This window comes from Misgurnus anguillicaudatus, chromosome 21, assembly GCF_027580225.2.
Source record: "Misgurnus anguillicaudatus chromosome 21, ASM2758022v2, whole genome shotgun sequence".
Taxonomy (NCBI): domain Eukaryota; kingdom Metazoa; phylum Chordata; class Actinopteri; order Cypriniformes; family Cobitidae; genus Misgurnus; species Misgurnus anguillicaudatus.
In genome coordinates, this window is record NC_073357.2 from 63,762,051 (window position 1) to 63,783,536 (window position 21,486).

General features: G+C 36.9%; 1 protein-coding gene across 1 annotated transcript; it reads left to right on the plus strand.

The window, feature by feature from the left end:
- The first annotated feature begins 831 nt into the window (after nt 1-831).
- Nucleotides 832-20,101, plus strand: LOC129440614 (uncharacterized). Its single transcript, XM_073858860.1, has 6 exons — nt 832-1,098; nt 15,065-15,161; nt 15,727-16,101; nt 16,416-16,763; nt 16,853-16,947; nt 18,066-20,101. The coding sequence occupies exons 1-6, from the start codon at nt 832-834 to the stop codon at nt 18,216-18,218; spliced, it is 1,335 nt and encodes a 444-aa protein (XP_073714961.1). The 3' UTR covers nt 18,219-20,101.
- The last annotated feature ends 1,385 nt before the right edge of the window (nt 20,102-21,486 follow it).

Sequence of the window (21,486 nt, forward strand, 5' to 3'; positions counted from 1 at the left end):
TTTTAAACCTCTTAATTTTAAAAGTTTTATCAAGTTCATCACATTCAGTCTTTTCTGCTGCAGCTCTATGAAGCTGACAGTAACATCTGGGAACTCTTGAGACGCTCCATGAGCCGCCATTGCTGTAAAAAACTCTTCCATTGGAGTGAATGGAGTTGATATGCCAGTAGTCTTGCCAGACTAAAGTCCTATCTAATTTAATACGCCATGACTCATTCCATTCTCATTTAATGTGGGAAATATTCATTGCTTGAAATTATTACAATGTGATACATTTTTTATACATATTTGCCAACTTAATATTATATATATTTAATAAATCATATCTATCTATTTTATATAGCAAAAAAAGAATTACATGGAATTTAATGTTTTCTTTTTTATTGTGTACTTCAGATTTCAGGTATCAGAGTAGTGTAATTCATATAGTCGAGAGACCTCAAGTTATTGAACTAAAGAGCTTAGACTTGACACAACTAAGTAGGGCAGGGGGCGTTACATTTATATCAAATTACAATAAAGCCTTTCTGGTGTTAGATACATCTGATTCAGACTTAAGATTATCTACTGTTTTAGAATGAAGACATTTTTCTGTTGAAAGACACAACTAGATCGGATCTTGAATGTGCTCATATTGCCTTGAAAAGAAAAAAGATTTGGTAATAATATGAAAACATATCAATGATTTATATTAGATGAGGAGGGGAAATGATCACAGTTCTCTTAAATGTCCATAGAGTATTATTCACGCTAACACCGGGTCATTGGGCACTCCTTATTATCAAGCCCTAAACTAGAAGCATTCAATTTAGTTGAAGTGTAACGATATATATGGGTCATTCCCCCTTCTTCAGAAAGAATAACCTACTGGAAAGCAATCAGTTTGGCTTCAAGAGTGGTCACTCCACCGAGACTGCACTGCTCTCAGTCATTGAAGCCTTAAGGCAGGCAAGGGCAGCATTTAAATCATCTGAACTGATCCTACTGGACCTCTCCGCCGCTTTTGACACTCAATTACCACATCCTCTGGTAGACCCTCAAGGCTATGGGTGTCTCTGGTACAGCACTACTATGATTAAAGTCTTACCTCTCAGGCAGGTCAGAGTATCTTGGAAAGGTGACGTCTTAGAACTGTAATGTCTCAGTACTGGCATACCTCAAGGCTCAGCGCTTGGACCACTGCTCTTTTCTATATATATGATATCCTTGGGTTTTGTCATTCAGAAAAATGGCTTTTCTTACCACTGCTATGCGGATGACACACAGCTCCACTTGTCATTCTAGCCTGATGATCCAACGGTTTCTTTTCAGCATGCCTGGGTGACATCACAGTCTGGATGATTTGTTAAGACTCTGGTAACAGATGATCTTTTAATTACATCAAGTTGAAGCATGCTTTATTGTCAATCCATGTAAATATAAAATAAATAAGTAAAAGGATAAAAATATAAAAATGTAACATTTTATTTTCAAATTACTGCATGTTTTTAAACCGATATATCTTTCTAGTATTAAGTTGATCATTTAGGATGGTGCACCTCTCAGAAACAGACAACTAATGATCATTTTAGATGTTTAATTACTAGAGTACTGGGATTGCTAGACAAGGAATTAATGTAGGCTACTTATTTTTTATGGAAACCTCCAATTCATTTAGACAGCATGGGTCACATATGGAACTGTGCTGACAGACACAATAAATGCTTAAATGTGATGTACAGTATTGTCGGCGCTCTCAAGTTTGTTATTTTAATATACAATACAGTAGCACATAGGCAAAAGCTGTATGGAGCTTTGAAAACGAGACGTTTGTATTCCATGCGTATTAGTAACGAGAATCAAGTTATTTGTCTTTTTGATTAACATTTTGTATTTTTGTTTTTAATAGAATAGATTTGAATAGATATTTAAAGTTAAGTTATAATTATAATTAAAAGCAAAAATGCATGTAATTTGACAAACTTCCGGTTTAAGACCCACCCACTTAAAGTTTCATCCAAATACAAATACAGATATAAATAATTTTGAGATTGTTACACATACAAATACTGACTCCGCTGCACACCCCTACTTAATATAATGTTTATTTTATTTAAATTATTGTGTGTGCATTTTTGAGGAAGAAACAGCGATATGGATGTGACAATTATAAACTTTGCATTTGCACGAAAATATAAAAATATGGAAAATAATTAAAAATGCTTTAAAAACTTTAACAGAAATATTGCATTGGTATTTAACCCACGCTAACTCATCTTCCTCCTGCTGGGGTTACCATACTGACACAAATAAACATTGATTGAATATTGATGTCAATAATGTACAATCATCTCTTTTGACTTGAATGAAGAAATCTCTTTAGTTTTGAGAAGTTTTATGTTTAAGAATGAAAGATTGTGATGTCTGATGGTCATGTCAGCTCACAAACACCTCACGCATCATTAAATCTTAGACACAGATCATTTGTTTGTTTTCACCATCAGTCAAATAATGTTTACCTCGTTTCTTGGAAGAGAGCGTCATATGTTTGTACATGCACATGAAAGAAAATAAATGCTGAATAATGTTTCTATATTCACTGATTGTGCACCGATTCAAATATTTATAAATAATAATTAAATAATTAAACAATTAAATAATCGTTCTTGTGTCTATAAAATCTGTTATGCTATAAATAATTAAGAATTCTTATTACTGGGTGAACTAAACACAAATTTTAACACACAACTTTCACAGGGATTCCTCAGAGGGGAAGTGTTTAGGGAAGTTTGCGAGTGCTCATCTAAAACTGGAGTGGAACGCAGCCCTGGAGTCTTAAGATAATATTTTTGGAGGTGTCGACTACAGCTACTTCGACTAATACTTCGAGTTTGCTCTGCACAATAACAACATGCTTATTTGAGCCATGCCTCGCCAAAAAGAGCTTTCAGAGGAGCTACCCGAATTGTTGCTTTAGATAAAGCTGTAAAGGGTTAACAAGTTTTTTTGAAAGACTTTAGAAATTCATCAGTCTACAGTTAGACAAACATTCTACAAATGGAGACACTTTAGGACTGTTGCTACTCTACCAAGAACTGGGTGCCCAGTCTAAATGACACAAAGAGGACAACGAAGACTCATTAATGAAGTAAAGAAACAACCCCGAATGACAGCCAAAGATTTAAAGGCATTATTGGAACTTGCTAACCTCTCTTTCAATGAGTCTACAATACATAAAACACTGAACAAGCAGGTTATCCATGGCAGGACACCATGAAGGAAGTCACTGCTTACTAAAAAGAATATTGCTGCACAACTGAAGTTTGCAAAAGAGCACACTGACTCTCCACAGCGGTATTGGCAAAATGTTTTGTGGACCGATGAAACTAAGATTTAACTATTTGGAAAAAACTCACAGCGCTACATCTGGCGTAGAATGGGCACAGCATATCATCATAAAAGAATATTCTTTTAGGATAATGTGAGAATGTATGTACGTCAGCTGAAACTGTGCAGAAGGTGGGTGATGCAACAGAACAACGAGCCAAAACACCGGAGCAAGTCCACAACAGAATGGCTTCATAAAAACATAATCCACCTTTTGGAGTGACCAAGTCAGCTATGGATGGACTTAAAGAGGGCCATACACATGATGACAGAGCTAAAGCAGTTCTGCCAGGAAGAATGGGCCAAAATTCCTCCTCAAGAATGTGCAGGTTTGATCCACAGCTACAGGAAGTGCCTGGTTGAGGTTATTGCTGCCAAGTTATACATTCTAACGTTTCACTTATTTTTTCCACTGCCATGTTGAATGGGTTTGTTCAATATAAAGACATGCAAGATCAGAATTTTTGTGTACTTATTTTTTAGACACATTATGTTTGTCAATTCTGTTGACATTTTATGACAAATTTATTCAAAAAACCATTAAATTCCAAAAGGTTCACATACTTTTTCTTGCCATTGTAAGTAGCAAGTGTATATAGACCCCTTCAAGGTTTGTAAACATTGAATGACTATCGGGTGCGCGCGCAGCACAGGGTCGAACTGTTCATACCATTTAGGCTTTATAATTTAATCTAACAGTGCTGAAAAATGATGACTTACCTCAAATGAAGTGAGCACTACAAACACAAGCCTCTTTGATATTTGCATTGTCTCAGTCTGCACGTTAATTGCTTGCAGACGCAAATGCTGTATTTTTTTGTTTTTGAGTTTCTGCATGAATCGCGAAAACTTAACGGAAGACCTGGTGCGATTTTCACAGCCCACGACGTAAGTAGGCATTTTTGACGATACCGAATAATACGCAACTCAATCTGCTGTAATGACTTTTCTGACCCCGACATGCGCAGTGGGAACAGCCTGTGACGTGAACCGTGAAGGGGTCTATACTGAAACATACAACAACACAAAATCTGTGCCTTGAATGTGTGCAGTAACACAATCTGATCTTTAGATGAAACAGATCCTGAAATGAAGGGTTTGGAAGAAAATGCAACATTGTCATTGAAAAACAATCCGATGGGAATGTTTTTCAGAGGTACCAGGAAAGAAATGTCACTAAGCTCACCTGCCATTGATGAGATGCTTCTTTAACAATTAACAACTAACACAATACTAACTAATACTCTTAACTCCTGGGGCCTTATGTATAAAGCTGGAAACATGCGTACGCCAGTTCCCACACAAAGGTTGTGATTTATAAAAAAAACAAACTTCATGGAAGAATGGGCTTGCAGGGTGGGATATTAGGATGATTCATGTACGCACACTTGCAGGTGATCTGTGATTTATAAAGGGAACATTGCTTTGTTTTAGAACTCTTCATAATTTTTGGCTTTTGTGCGTACGTAGACTTTTAATAAGAATCTTACGCACAGTTTTATTCATGAGGCCCCTGAAGTTTAAATACAGTCATTTAGTTTTAACAGTTCACCAGCAGAGGTCACTACTGTATATTATTGTGTGCTTTACATGCATATCCTCCTATGTACTTTTCTAGGTTTATAAATTCTTTATCGTTTTTGCTATGCTAGTAACATATATAATTGAATAAAATATTTATGATTTCTAAGTAGGATTTAATGAAGTACCATTTTGATTTACAACCTGATCTCATGAATTTCCGTGGCATAGTCACGGAATTTTGTGCTCATTTTTCCGTGGCATTCTCACGGATCTCCGCATTTTTCCGTGGCCCTGCTACGGACTGTCTTTTTCCGTGGCATTCTCACGGATTGGTTACTCAACTGTTTTGTCCTATTTTCTTACCATTTTCGCTTCAGTTTAGGGTTAGATTTACATGAAATGACATCCCTACCCAAACCCAACTCTAACCCCAACTGCCACGGAAAAAGACAGTCCGTAGCAGGGCCACGGAAAAATGCGGAGATCCGTGAGAATGCCACGGAAAAATGAGCACAAAATTCCGTGACTATCCCACGGAACTTTGTGAGATCATGTTGTTGGCTTACCATGATTTCAATCAAAGTTTTATTTCCATTTCTTACTTTTTATTGGGACCTTTTAAACCACAGCACTAAAACTCATCTTATTGTCTCAGTGTCATACTCATAGGTGATTCAATAACCTCTTTCACACAGTAATTCTGGTAAATTACCATGAATTTACCAGAATGAATTTACCAGTAAATACAAAAATGTGCTGTTCACACATGCAGTGACATTCCGTCTTTTTACCAGTAAGACATCATTCACACATCAGTATCAAAATACCGGTAAATTCATTGAGAAAGCGGAAGTACCTGTGGCGCGCGTTGAGCTCAGTGTTGTATTTGTAAACAATCCACGTCGTTCATATCCACGGTCCGTATTTTGTTGTTTTTACATCTGTGGTAAACTCTGGCAGTCGCGAAGTTGCTCATGACCAAACAACATTGCATGAGGCGACGTCAAACCGAAAATGCGTTTTAAACAACAGTACTGTTTGCACCTTAGGGTTCACAGAGAGCGTGCTAAGGACGTCGGCAATTCGGCAAGTATGTGGTAAGCTGTTTTAAACAACTTTGGTGAAGAAATGTGGATGTAAACTTCAGGTGTGCTCGACTTTCAAGCAGCGCGTGTGTGGAAACGTCCGTAAAACAGTGCGGGGGTAAACTCGTCATCTCTATTAAAACATTATGATTGGTCTGAAGCTGTCAGCGCGGTCTGACGTCGTCCGTTCTAAATGCCGGTATTCCTATATTTTTCGTTCACACATAGCGCTTACCGGTAAATTACTGGTAATCTTACAACCTGTCTTACTGGTAAATTGGGAGCACTGATTTACCGGAAAGGTTCTGTTCACACATGATCTGTTAACTGCAATTTACCGGTAAATTACCAGTAAAGACTGCATGTGTGAAAGGGACTATTGACATGACAGCATTGTATTTTTTTTACAATTAATGTTTAATTTTAATTACCTGATATCTAATTAGACAGTAGTGTTATTTTATGTTATGTTAATGTGTATAGTTAGATAATAACTCATTTATTGTATTTTAATTGCAGTTAGCTAATGTAACACTTCACTAACAAACGTAACACACGTTAGATAGGATACAGTCATGACATCACAGGGGACATGGGATTTTGTGCTTTTTACAGTGCTCCAGATGCTGCAGCACTCCTATTTCACCCGCCAATGACATGGAGTCACAGCAGCACAACACGCAATTCTTCATGGTTGTGACTCCATGTCTGGAGCCCTGTAAAAAACACAAAATCCCATGTCCCCCCACTTTTTAAGTGATGTCATGACTATCTAACGTGTGTTACGTCTTTTTTAAAGTTGTTTGTTATGGTCTTTTAAAGCCGTGATTAAACAGAAGTAGTGATTGTCTTATTTTCTCTATGGTGACATATATCCGAGTGAAAAGGCTTCTGAAATGAAAAAGGCAGGACTGGACTTGAATTCATTCATTGAGAACTGATTGAATCATTTGAAGTTGGGTCATGCGGCTATAATCGCTACAAACTTTTCCCACACCACCTGCCATACAAGTAGTTAGTTAGAACTTTATTATCCCCTTGGGGAAATTTTGTTGCTTGTGTTTCACATGCACCCACATAGCACAACAATACACATAATACAACATAAAAGAAAAACATAAAAAAATACACGCAATCATCCCTGAGACCCGCTCAGATGGCACCTACACCGTGATCTTTATTCAATAATTTAACTGCCTGGGGCAGGAAGGAGTTTCCCCCCCTGTTTTTAAAAATGGCTGACATCCTAAATCTACGCCCTGAAGGTAATGTTTTGAAATTAATAAACAGAGGATGCCTACTATTGTCTGTGATTTTTATCGCTTTACTAAGGCATCTGTTTCTGTAAATTTGTTCCAGGCCTTTCAAGGGGATACCAATTATTTTACTCGCTGTACTTACAATTTTCCTAATCGAACTCTTTTGTTTAATTGTGGCATTTCCAAACCAACAGGTAATACAAAATGTAAAAACACTTTCAATAAAATAATTATTTAAAAACTGAGGATTGGGACACTTACATTAAATGACCTCATCTTCCTAAGGAAGTATAGTCTTTGCTGTCCTTTTTAATCACAGTCTCAGTCCATTTATCCCACTTCAGTTTATGATCAAGAACAACCCCTAGATATTTATACTCATTAACACTCTGGATTGACTCCCCCTTGATATTGGTTACACTCACTGAAGACTCCTTCCAAAAATCGATGCAAAAATGTTTAAAGCTCCACTGTGTACTTCTTTTAGTTAATTCTTAGCAAAAGTCCATGTTTTCTTTCAAAAGTATGTGCTCATTCATGTGTAATTACTTCCACCCCACTAATCAAAGTATTCTCGTAAGTGTAGAATCTGCTATTTAAAATACATACCGCCGTATCGCTCTCTGGCTGAATCCATGTTGTGCCTCGATCTTTGAAATACATTCGCCGACGAGGGACATTCCTGAAATTCAAGCTCCGCCTTTCGTGCTTTCACACTACACTCACACTGGTTGCACGGAGGTTGCATGTGTAGGCGGTATACGTCATCAAGACAGACTTATTTCAGAATATTAACAATTATAAAGCTGACAATTATTCTTAGTTAATTGTAAATTGATGTAATATGCTTATGACTTGCGAATGTAATGCTCAGTTAATTTAAATAAACCAGGCTTGATGACGTATGCAGCCTGCGACCTGCGTAGACTGAATCCTTCGGCCGCACGCCGTGTTACCTGCGATCTAATGCTTTGATTTGAAAGCCTGTTGAAGACATATTCTCGAGGACATTAAAACAAGTCGCCAAGGAAGCGAAACGGGGATTTTAAACAACAACGCGACAGGAAAAACATCAAGACCAAAGTCAATATTGGAGTTAGTTTTCCAAGATGGGGCTCAGTGGACACTGACGTTGCTAAGTTACTTTCTATCTTCACCACAGGTAATTCAGCATATTCGTTTACATCTATACAGTCTATGTTGTAAACTTGAAGTTTTATAGTTCTTTGGCTAACTATAGCATGGTTATGCAGTTAATGTAAACACGCATGTGGTTTTGTGTGCTCGAACCGCCACACGCCGTCTCTCCGCCCATTTATGTAATCTGAGGTATTGAGATAAATGTTTTTCATATTTTCTGACCTCTAGCACAAACACAGGGTGACAGCGCTATTTTTAGCCTTTCATTGATAAAAGCATCTGATCTGCGCGTCGTTCGTTTCATTTTACAAGCGTGTGAAAGTTGTGCAATCTTATTTCACCAATATCAGAGAAAGCTCTTACATATACACGGACATGTAACGTTTACTTAAAACATAAGCATTGGACATTGGATAGTGTTAAAGGCCGAAGAAAAATCAGTAAATAAAATTTTCACATGATTTTTAGAATTTACAAAATGCGAATATACAATATGCAACAGTGTTAAAATTGCATCGTCCACTCCCTTATTGGGCTGATAGGTGAACTGCAAAGGGTCCAATATATGTAGGGTTTTTGACACAACAAACCGATGGCATAAACAGGGTGCGAGACCCAAAAGTGCTCAAGACATTAGACTGTCACGAGTGTCACAAATTGCTGCATTAGCATCATCTACCCCAGATATGGGTACAACTTGAGTAGCCAATATTGGTATTCTACCACCCCCTGTACGGCTTGAAAATAGATTTTGAAGCACTAATGAGTTTTTGGTATTTATGAATGCTATATCAATGTTGCCAAACATATCGGCAGACTCTGTTGATGTTCTCCTTGAAAATTTAAACATTAAAGTTAAAGATGCCATTGATGGTATAGCTCCAGTAAAGGTCAAGGTGATCACTGGCAGACGTAAAGCACCCTGGAGAAACACAACAGCAGTACAGCACATGAAAAGAACATGCAGAAAAGCTGAACATATGTGGCGGAAAACAAAACTTGAAGTACATTATAGCATCTATAAGGACAGTCTTCATGCTTTCAATGTAGAACTAGGCACAGCTAGACAGACCTTCTTTTCAAACATTATAAACAACAACATAAACAACACTCGCACTCTTTTTGCTACTGTAGAGAGACTAACAAACCCCCCAAATCAAGTTCCTAGTGAAATGCTCTCTGACAACAAATGCAATGAGTTTGCAACCTTTTTCTCTGAGAAGATCAGTAATATCAGAATAGCGATCAATACGGCCTCATATTGTACTGTGGTCACTCAGATATCATTGCAACAACCTCAGAAAATAGTCATTTTCTCAGAATTTGATATAATTGATATAAAAACCTTGGAAGAAACAGTACAACATCTTAAAGCATCAACTTGCAGCCTTGACACGCTCCCCACATCTTTTCTCAAAAAGGTACTTAACTGCTTAGAAACTGACCTATTAAAAATAGTAAATACCTCTCTGATCACAGGCACATAACAAATGAAAATAAGACGAAAATGTTAGGGAGGGACGAATGGAGAAGAGATCCAATCAGCGCTACTCATTTTGTGGGACAAGTTGGGAAGAAATCCAATCAGAGCGAATCTTTGAGGGTAGGTTGATCTATGCAGGCAGCAGAGGCATTTTAAAAACCCTCGGCAAAGTTCGTTTTCACAACAGGTTGTTAACATTATATTTAATTGTACAGTTATCTAGTTTTGGCTGAAGTCAGTTGACTTCGTTCGTAAGCAACACCCTACCATTTTGCAGTACACCCGGTCCGAAGACATGTCTCATTGACAACAAATGTCAGAGCTAACGTCTAATTTGGTCACACTTTACATATGACAAGACCACCTTTAAAGACGACTCATTCAGAAATACATGCGAAGGTAAACAAACACGCTAAGGTTATTTTATCAGATAAACCACTGTGTTTTCGCTAAACTTGGAATAACATAGAAACGAAAGGAATACACATCTGAACTGTATTGATTGTATTGGATTGTCTGAATTAATACGGAGTATAAATATTCAGTGTCCTCAAATTGAATGAAATGTGTAACGTTACTAATATAGTAGATGTTGTGCTGTTATATGTTTGGACAAAGTGTGTGCGTGTGTGTGTGTGTGTGTGTGTGTGTGTGTGTGTGTGTGTGTGTCTGTCTGTCTGTCTGTCTGTCTGTGTGTCTGCGCCCGTTTGTGTCTGTGTGTGCATGTCATTTAGGGAGAATGCATATCTTTTTCTTGAACCATGTATATTTTTTAGGTAGAGCGGGTCTTATGCCTATTTTATGTGAGATTATCTTTTGTGAGAAAGCCACGGTCAGTGTTTTGACATTAAGAATAAAATAAAATAAGTGTTTTCTATAACAACCATTAAATCTGTGTCTGTATTGCATATTCAAACCTTACCATTCCATAACAGACTGAGGATACTTCCAATGACTAAAAAACTTTAGACTAGACTAAGACTAAAACTCTTATTATATTTAGTCAACTAAAAGACTAAGACTAAATCAGAATTTGCTTCAAAAATTAACACTGATGTATACCAACACAATGCTCAAGGCGAGAGGTCAGTATATTGTGATCTATGGTGTCAAATGCAGCAGTAAGATCTAATAGCATAAGAACAGCATAGTTACTGTACCTACGTCAGTGGCAATAATAAATCATTATAAACTTTTAACAGGGCAGTTTCTGTGCTGTGAAGTGATTTAAAACCAGATTAATACATTTCTTGCAAGCCATGCAAGACAGTAATTGTTAAAAAAAATTCTAGTATTTTGGTAAATGTAAATTTGTCAAAATTGGGCTTAAGTGGTCATACTTCTTAGATCGAGTAAGCTCTTGCAGCTGTATTTTAAACCAGCTGAAGCTAATTTACCTGATTTGTTACCTGAGTTTTTCCTTTCAAAAGCATTTGATATGATTGACTTTCAAATTTTACTTGATAAATTGTCGCACTATGGGTTCAGGGGGTGTGGCTCTCCAGTGGTTCAGGAACTATATTTGCGGACTCTGGATTACAAAATATAGTATTTGGGGTTCCCCAGGGATCTATTTTGGGGCCTCTTTTCTTTATTATTTACATTAATGATTTTGTATTTTGCTCCTGTGATGTTCAAAAAATACTTTTTGCTGATGACACAAATCTGTTTGTATCTCATACAAACAACAATTATTTGGAAAAATTCGTAAATGATACATTAGCACAAGTAGAGACCTGGTTTAAATGTAATTATCACTAAACACTAGTAAAAACCTTTTCGTTCAAGTAGTCATAAGTTTAGGAATTGTGACATTAATTTTAATATAGATGGTAGAGCAATTCAAAGAGTTGACGCAATAAAATTTATTGGAATCCATATTGATCAATTCATAAACTTTAAGGAACATATTAACAAGCTGGTTAAAAAACTTTCTAAGCTTGTGGGTTTGTTCTTTAAAGTGAGACATGTGCTCCCATCAGATGTGCTCTTGTCACTGTATAGGTCTCTGTTTGAGCCTCACTTGAGTTACTGTAATTTTTAAAAAAAGGAAGCGTAAACTGCGCTTCTGCAATCCAAAACAATCCGGTGCGACCAGAGAAGGACGGAACAACGTAGACAAAAAAGAGATCGCCGGTGCAGCACAGATGTCTATTATAAAAATATTTTTAAAAAAGGTGCACAACAATGACTAACGTTTCGATGCACAATACATCTTCATCAGAGTCCAGGACCCCTATTTATAAGCTGCTGCTGCTTGGGAGTCCATTTTTCACAATAGTATTAAATTGTAACTGCTGCATTGAAATGTAGTGTACAATGCAACATGTGTAATTGTAATGCAACATGTGTAATTGTAATATTGTGAAAACAAATACTATACTATACTAGACAGAGAGAGAGAGAGAGAGAGAGAGAGAGAGAGAGAGAGAGAGAGAGAGAGAAAGATTTGTAATGTTAATATTTTTTTTACTTCTATTCTATATATCTAATTTGATTTTTGTGCCTTTAAAGACACAATGTATAATCTGTTTGTGTTTTGCATCAACCAAATAAAGTCTGAGTAATTTGCATTGTTATGATAGTGAAATCAATGCTACATTTACATTTGGGCATTTAGCAAAAGCTTTTCTCCAAAGCAAGTTACAAGGATTAGCAAGAAACCATTAAGCGATATATCATAAGGAGGCAATATTAAAAAAGGTGCTTATTCTAAAATACACGTTTTCACTTTTCCGTATATAATACCTGTTTTTGGAAAGAGAGAGTTGGTGTGTTTTATAATGACAAAAGAGATAGAAATGCGGTCAATATTTATGCAATGTACTTTTGGAAGAGATGGGTTTTTATTTGTTTTTTAAATGTTGCAAGAGATGTAGCTGATCGAACTGCTATAGGAAGGTCATTCCACCAGCAGGGGGAAGTGAAGGAAATTGAGTGGGAACGATTTAGTGCCTCTTTGTAAAGGTAACAAAAAAAATTGTTGTGTTGTCAAGTTGAATGTATATGTAGGTTGTGCTGTAGCGTGGGTTGTGCCAAAAATACCAGCAGCTCCATCTTAACAAGGTGGTGTTTCTTCATCCAAGCCGAGATGTCCTCTGAACAGGCTGTAATGCATGATGCAACAGTGAAATCATCTGGGTGAAATGAGACGAAGATCTGGGTGAATGAAGATGGAGAAAAGGAGTGGACCAAGCACTGATCCTTGAGGGACCCCAGTGACCATATGGTGAGCTGTGGACTGCACACCCTTCTGGAGGATCTCCCGGAGAGATAAGATTTAAACCATTGGCGAGGAGTAGGCGGGATCCATAGCGATGATAGGGTGGCTAGTAGCATCTGATGATTAACTGTGTCAAATGCTGCCGATAGGTCTAGTAAATCAGAACTAAGGATTTGGCTAGCGAGCCCTAATGCTTTGGTGACTGCTAACAGCGCTGTTTCGGTGAAGTGGTTGCATTTATAGCCTGATTGCTTGTGATGGTCATTCAATGATTGAAAGGAAGATACCTTGCTGAAAATTGTTCTCTCAAGTGTTTTTGCAATGAACGGGTCAGTGAGAGAGGGGTTCAGCATGTTTTTTAAGCCATGGAGTGACCAGGGCCCGCTTGAAATTGAAAGGAAAGGTGCCGGTGAGCAAGGAGGTGTTGATTATACATGTGAACACAAACATGTCCTGTAAATGTTCTGGGTGAGTTTTATTGTAAGTTTAATTGCAACCTGACATCAAAATCATTGTCATTAATTGTCATTAATAGGACAAAACAGTTTTTGAGTCATTCACTTCAACAACCTAGTGACCTTGCGTAATCCACTAGATCAGTGGTTCTCAATCCTGGTCCTGGAGGTCCACTGCTCTGCACATTTTGAATGTCTCTCTTATCTGACAGACAATGAGATCTCTGCTAATGAGCTGATGATTTGAATCAGCTGTGTTAAACAAGAGAGACATACAAAATGTGCAGAGCAGTGGACCTCCAGGACCAGGATTGAGAACCACTGCACTAGATGATCCCAATTCACAGTTTGAAAACCCCTGGTCTAACCACTAAGGAAATAGATGGGGATACCTTTATTCATTTGTTTTGTGGCTCTTCTGAATCTGCAAAAGACTTGTTATGCACATAGGTTGCAGATGTTGCAATCCTTGAGCACATGTCCAAATGTTTAAGTTTGTGTATGCAAGGAGTGGGCAGACGTGTTCGCTGAGTGTGCTGATTGGTGGACACTGCATCATCCTCTTATTGGCGAGTGTCCTTTAAGTGAGATGTTACAGATAATACTGCTGTCTGTTTTCCCAGCGGCAAATGTAGCAATCATATCAAATATGTCCAGTGGGATTTTCTATAGAAAGATTCAAAATACGGGACAAAAACAGGATGATAGGGTGATTGACAGGTATTATCCAGACAAATCCCAGCCGGTTTTTCTGTGTATTTAAAGTAATCTCTGTGTGAAAAGAGAGAACGAGAAGAGATGGAAGTCAGATGATAGTGTGGTGTATTCATAGGTTTGTGGTGAAAAGAATTGGTTACTGAGGATGATGCTTTTGCTGGTTTGCAAAGTCACCAGCTGACGATAGTAGATGGATGAAGGGAGACAGAGGAGAGGGTTGAAAGTTTTGAAACAACTGCCTTGTGTTGGGTGCGATAGTTACCTTGGTGGTCAAGTAGAGAAGCAGAGAAAGAGAAGTGATTGATAGTGACAGAGGTCGGCAAACACACACATCTTCAATAATATATTTGAACATGAGGGAAATATGTCAGTTTTGGCCATAACTTTATTCAAATATTTTATTAAATAGATTCTTGAGTTCCCACCCAAAGATGAATTTTGAAACAACAGTTCAACATTTATTCTGGTCTCTTATTGACTGCTTGATTCTTCAGTCCAAGTCATCTCAATCCATTATCAATAAATAAAAGATTTCTTACGCAATAGAAGAAACTAAAAGGTGAAAGTATGTTTGGAATATGTTTGCTTTTGACCTGCAAAACTAATTTTATCTAAAGCAAAGGCTCGTCTTCAGATCAAAAGTGTTTTAATATCATGAGAAACATTTCAGTGAAGTGTCCCTAAACTTTTGACTGGTAGTGTAAAGAGATGAATGCTCTGATCTGGTGGTTTTCCTCTCATCTGGTCACAGCTCATCAGCTCATGGTTATCTGTAGACAAATTTTCCTGACTTTGCATGTCTTTGCTTAAAGATGAAGATTTTGAATAAGAGATCTGAGACGGACAGCATCAGCATGACTCCATCCATGACTTTGGGTTATCTGATCAGGACGGTGGTTTGCATACAAGGTTGTACAACAACCTTTTTACAACAAATAAAACACAATACAGCAGACATCTCAGAGAGTTTAACCTGTACAGCGAGAAGATCAAGCTCTTTACTTTTCTCCAATATTTCAGGTCATTTGACTTTACAGATTGACTTACAGATAATATATACTATTACGGTGTAAAAGCAAATAGAATCATGTATTTGTTCTGTAAAGTTGTGTATTTAGGCTTGTTTCTGGAGGAAATGTAATACTAACATCTCATGATGATGTTAGTTTATTTAAGTGTGTCTCTGTGTTTCATGTAGATCATTACATCAAAAAATATCTCTTCGTTTTAAGAAATTAACTACACTGATCTGATCTAATTTGGAATGGAGATGAAAGGTCTGCTTCAGATATTACTTCTGCTTGGTGAGTAATCAGGTTTTACAGAAAACCATATCATATTGAAAGACATCAAATATTGTTAAAAACTCATTAATTTATTCTGTGTCTCTTATAAATGAGCCGGGACTTCTGCTGGTGCTTCTCAAAAATCATCAGTTCAGTTTTTATTGTAATGTTTGTTTGTGTGTCTATAGGAGTTGTGTTATACTCACAATGTGATCAGTATATTCTGATCCAGGAGGATAAAACCTGGCATGAAGCTGATGTGTTTTGTAGAGTGGAAAAGTATCTTTTGGGTACGGTTCACAATGAAACGGCCTGGGAGGACTTCAGAGCAGAGATGTCTGCCAGTAACTTTAATTTTAACATCTGGATGGGTTTGTACGTTGACGTCAATAGCTGGCGATGGTCTTTTCAAAACGAAAACTTAACATTTACAAAGTGGGCAAGTGGAGAACCCAACAATCATGGTGGCCACGAGGAGTGTGGTCAATATCAGACAACCAATGACGGAGGATCTTGGAACGATGCTTCTTGTTTTGAACGTATTGCTTGTGTTTGCTTCGACGGTGAGAAAATACATTAATTTGTTAATTAATTCATTTTAGTGCCACATAATGTAATACATTTTCATTCATATTATTTTGACTAAATGGTCTTGAGAAAGATGTTCTGGACGATTCAACTTTGAGGATTTTTTTGTGATTTTCGTGTGATTAAACAAAATAAACTTTCAACTGTGAATTTTCCACATCATGGTCTGGTGCCTTAAAATTAAAATGAGAAATATAAACACCAAAATGCATGTTGGACAGATGGACACACTAACTTTCACAAATTATCCATAAAATAATAGTGTGTATATATTTTTCTCTTTTAACAGGAACGACAAACCGTTTTGTTCTTGTTACCGATCAGACAAGAACATGGTCTGAAGCTCAGCTGTACTGCAGACAAAAGTACACAGATCTCGCCACGATACGTAACATTAATGATCAAAATCAGATAAAGAACTTGATTTCTCAAGCCAATAACGTTAAGGCCTGGATCGGATTATTTCGAGATTCCTGGAAGTGGCTGGATGGGAATGTCACCTCTTCCGCACCCATCATGTGGGCTAGTGGACAGCCGGATAACAGTGCAGGGGATGAAGTTTGTGCTTACTCTGATCCTGAAGGACTAATTCATGACAGCACATGTTCACTTCCGTTTCCATTCGTCTGCATTCAAGGTAAACACCAAATACATTTACTCTTAAATATCAGCACAGCAAAAGATTGAAAAATTGTGTTTGACTTGTTCTTTTTGTGTGTGTTGTAGTTATTTTGGGAAAAATAAAGATTGTGAGATTGGAGGTAAAATCAGTCAGAAACATTTCAAATGACACTCGGATTCAAAGCATCATCTTACAGCAGGTGACTGTCACTGTCTGCTAAAATACATTCATTAATAATAATAATAATAATAATAATAATAATAATAATAATAATAATAATAATAATTCATTAACTTTTAATAACTGTACATACAGTATGGATGTAATACTAGGGTTGTAAAATTCAGGTAAGTTTTAAGGCTGGAAACTAAATGGAAATTAACGGAAATACTGTATATTGGAATTAACAGGAATAAGCTGGGAATTAAAAAAAATGCAGAGTTGCAGGGAACCTAAATATAGTTCAAAAATCTTGCAGCATAATTTAATGTCATACAATAAGATTTAATGCAGTTTCAGTTGAATATCCACCCTGCACATCCTCAGTCCCATGCACACTGTTTACTGAAGGGCCATTGAGGCCACACCCCCTACATGAACTTTGATCAAATAAATCCAATCTTGATGAGCACAAGAATATCAGGATTCTTCAAAATTTATATTACCTTGCATGCATGTCTGCTTAGACAAAATGTTTATTTATGTTTGTATATGATATAGTTTATAAAAAATTCCCATACATTTCCATTAACTTTCCATTAAGAATATTTCCAAATTTAATGAAAACTTTCCACCCCTTTGCAACCCTACATTGCAAATACAGGAGAATCTCTGAAATTTGTTTTTGCTGATTACTAGAGAATTAATGCATGTTTAATGTTATTTAATTTAAATAAAAATTATTTCAGCTAATTCCCTTAAAGGGACAGTTCACCTAAAACTGATTTCTGTCAAAAGCTGCTCATCTGGAGGGGCCGGATTACCAAATCTTTATTAAGAAGAAAATTCTTCTTAGCTGCCACTTTTACTTAAATTCAAACTTAAGAAAAAAAGTTAAGAATGTTTTTAAGAAATACATCCTCAAACCATGCAAGTACATTGCATTACACACACACACAAAAAAAATTTTGCAACGTCATATGACCCCTTTAATCCTTGACAGTCCTCAATTATTTTCTATTTATTGCAAAAGAGAAGCCAGACGATTCTTAGATATCTTTGAGTTTTGTCATAATGACAGAATCTTTATTTCTGAATGAATGTTTAATAGGCATAAACAGTGAACTTCAGTAATGTAAGATTGGTTTTTTTTCTCAGTTCCAGGAGAAGCTGTTGCATCATGGGATGGCAGCGGGAGTCAATATAACGTGGAAGGTTCAGTCAGACAATCTGCTCTTTCACAAGAAAGATTATACACAGAAAATAGATACATGTCCTAACTGTAAATGTCTTTATAAATGGCCCAAATAAAATATTGTAAGTCGTTCAGAGGAGAATGAATACTACAGCAGATTTAATAACACAATATCTCTCTCTATAAAATACTAGTTCACATTCTTATTTGGTGTGGTTTTATATTTTACTTGTTTTATGTATTGCTTGTGTAATATTTTTTTCTCTTGTTCAGCGCTTTGAGATGCTACCTTTAAAGGCGCTATACAAAATAAAGTTTATTATTATTATATTATAATTGTGTGATAAAGCTCAATATCAGCACAGCTGTGATAAGGACAGAAGCAAGAGGCCGCATACGATCACAGCAATGCTTATATAGAGTTATATTACACGACTAAAAGAGCGATATTGCACAAGTGTGTAAAATAGTGAAAAAAAACTTTGTAGTGTCTTTAAAAGTCTCCTTTGTGAGGAACTACTTACTTCCACCACAGATTTGACAAAGGCCAGAATGACAGGCAACCCTTTTAACCGTTTAAAGGTCATAACTCAATGTGAAACTCAATAGATGTAGCTGTTTATCAATATTACTGTTTTTGGGTGACAAATGTAGTTTTAAGATTAGTTTAGGTGAGAATATAGATGGATAATCTTTCAATCTGCAGTCGAGTAGTAAAGGTAGATTAGACTAATTCAGTAATGTGAGTTCCAGACGCGACAGTCGAGTATCAGCGCTCGTTTACTCCGCTGAAGACAGACTCATCTCGGACAACCCTATAGTTCACGGCTGACTCTAATGTATCTGTGTCTGATGAGATTTCATTTCGTTTGGGTTTATCTAAGCAGCAACAATCTTTAGTCTCATGAATTCTATTTAATCTTAACGCTGAACTAGAGCTCTGTCTTTTTACTGGATTTTGTTCTTGTCAATCCTACAAAAACAGAATAATAATAAGTGTTTTTATATTTACTTTAAACAGTTTTTTTAAACCACAGGTCTGTTGAATGCTTTATTCTGATTGGTTGAGAAATGTTTCACACGTATGCATTATTTTTCTGTAAACGCACACCTGGCCTGTCAGAGGTCTTAAAATAACCACAAGAGCGATGTCTGTGATGGCCGTGATATAGGAGGAATAATTGATGACATTTTATCAGGGTGCTGAGCTAGGAGAATACAACACATTAAAAATACAAAAAATATAGATAATGAAAATTATAAAGAAAATAAAATAATCAAGTAAAAGCAATCCTAAAATAAAACGTTTTAAGACGCGACTTAAAAGTCTCTAAAGTATTTGCTTCCCTTATGTCAGCTGGAAGAGAGTTCCAAAGCTTAGGAGCATAGGATGAAAATGCTCTATCACCCCTGGAGCGAAGCCGTGTCTTAGGCACAACTAAGAGTCCACTTTGAGAGGAACGCAGATTACGACAAGGAGTATAAGGCATTAAAAGATCAGTTAAGTACTGAGGAGCCAGATCATGCAAAGCCTTATAGGTTAACATAAGGACTTAAAGTCATTACGGTACCTGACTGGGAGCCAGTGCAAAGACTTCAAGACAGGGGTAATATGGTCTCCAGCCCTGACCCCAGACAGTACTCTAGCAGCCGAATTTTGTAAATATTGGAGTTTGTTGAGTAATGATCTAGATACTCCAACTAAAAGACCATTACAATAGTCCAGACGAGAAAAAACAAAGGAGTTTATCAACTTCTCAGCCACAGCAAAGGACAACATGGGACGTAAACATGCTATGTTTCTGAGGGGAAAAAAAGATGTCTTAACCGTATTCTGAACAAAAGGCTCAAATGACAGCGACGCATTAAAAATGACCCCATTTTAGTTTGGTTTGAAATGCCAGGGTGACACCATCAATAGACAGGGTAAGCGAACCATCAGCACTTCGCAGTTGATGAGGAGAGCCTAGGAGCATAATGTCCGTTTTAGAGCCATTTAAGGACATCCAAATCTTAATCTCAGTAATACAGTTAGAAAGATGCACAATGTCCACATGTTGACCTGGCCTTGAATGAATATAGATCTGCGTATCGTCAGCATAAAAGTGATAATTAAGGTCTAGAGATCTAAGTAGCTGACCAAGTGGATAAATATACATACTAAAAAGTAAGGGACCCAGTACTGACCCTTGTGGGACACCCGTATGTATAGAACCAACTTTGGACCTATGGCCACCCATAAAAACAAATTGACTGCGGTCAGTAAAATAAGACCTAAACCAGCCAAGAACGGTCTCTGACAAACCAAATACAGTTTCCAGACGATTAAGTAACAGTGCATGATCAACACAGTATCTGTGCAGTTTCCGAAACCCAGATTGAAGGGGCTCAAATAAACTATTTTCACTTAGGTGATTGTTCAATTGGGCCACACCCTCTAAGATTTTAGCCAAAAATAAAAGTTTAGAAATTGGGCGATAATTTGTAAGAACATTCACATCAGAATTTTGCTTTGAATGGCATCTGCTGCATTGGTGGAGAAAGAGTTAGCAGTTCACCCATAAGACCTCCATTCATTTTCGGAACACAGTTTAAGATGTTTTAGATTTAGTCCAAGAGCTTTCTGACCCTCTATTGAAAATGTATGTACGGTATACTGTCCATGTTCAGTTGGTCAGTTAGGCTAATATTTGTTGAAGCATCGAAAATACATTTTGGTGCAAAATAACAAAAGTTACGCCTTTATTTAGCATTGTCTTCTCTTCTCAGTCTGTTGTGAATCTGTGTACATGAAACTGCAATGACGCTGCTGACGTGTAATCTGGTGCACCCAAGCTTCGTTTACAGTCTGAGGGATTAGGAAATCAGCGACATGCACACATACTTAGCAATATCAATAACAAACGATGTAAAATAGCATGAATATGGTGTGTGTCCCCCTCGGACTGTAGGCAAAGCTCGGGCGCACCAGATAGCACGTCAGCAGCGCCACAAAAATGTATGCACACCTGAGGTGGTAATGTGATGTGATGCAAAGCAGAGTTACACTGCAGGAGTGTGTTATTTTGAGTCAATTATTCCTCTTATACCACGATTACCACAGACTTTGACTTTGTTGGTTATTTTAAGACATTTAACAGATCAGGTATGCATTCAACAGCCCCTGTGGTATAAATATAGATTAACAAACATGATTTACATTTAGTCATTTAGCTGACACTAAAGCAACTTACAAATCAGGTAAACAATATAGAAGCAGAAACAGATTTTACAAAATGAATGGTAATTTGCACTTTCTAAATGTCTTTATTGATGTAAACTCTAAAATTCAGTGAATTGTGTACAGATTCAAATTGTTTTTATACAAATTATTTCAAATAAATA

Bases quoted from the DNA above. Each gene is read 5' to 3' on its own strand.
- LOC129440614 (XM_073858860.1), top strand. From the start codon at position 832: ATGGGTCATTCCCCCTTCTTCAGAAAGAATAACCTACTGGAAAGCAAT. The intron at 16,102-16,415 runs GTGAGAAAATAC...CTCTTTTAACAG, and splicing joins TGCTTGTGTTTGCTTCGACG to GAACGACAAACCGTTTTGTT. The intron at 16,764-16,852 runs GTAAACACCAAA...TGTGTGTTGTAG, and splicing joins TCCATTCGTCTGCATTCAAG to TTATTTTGGGAAAAATAAAG.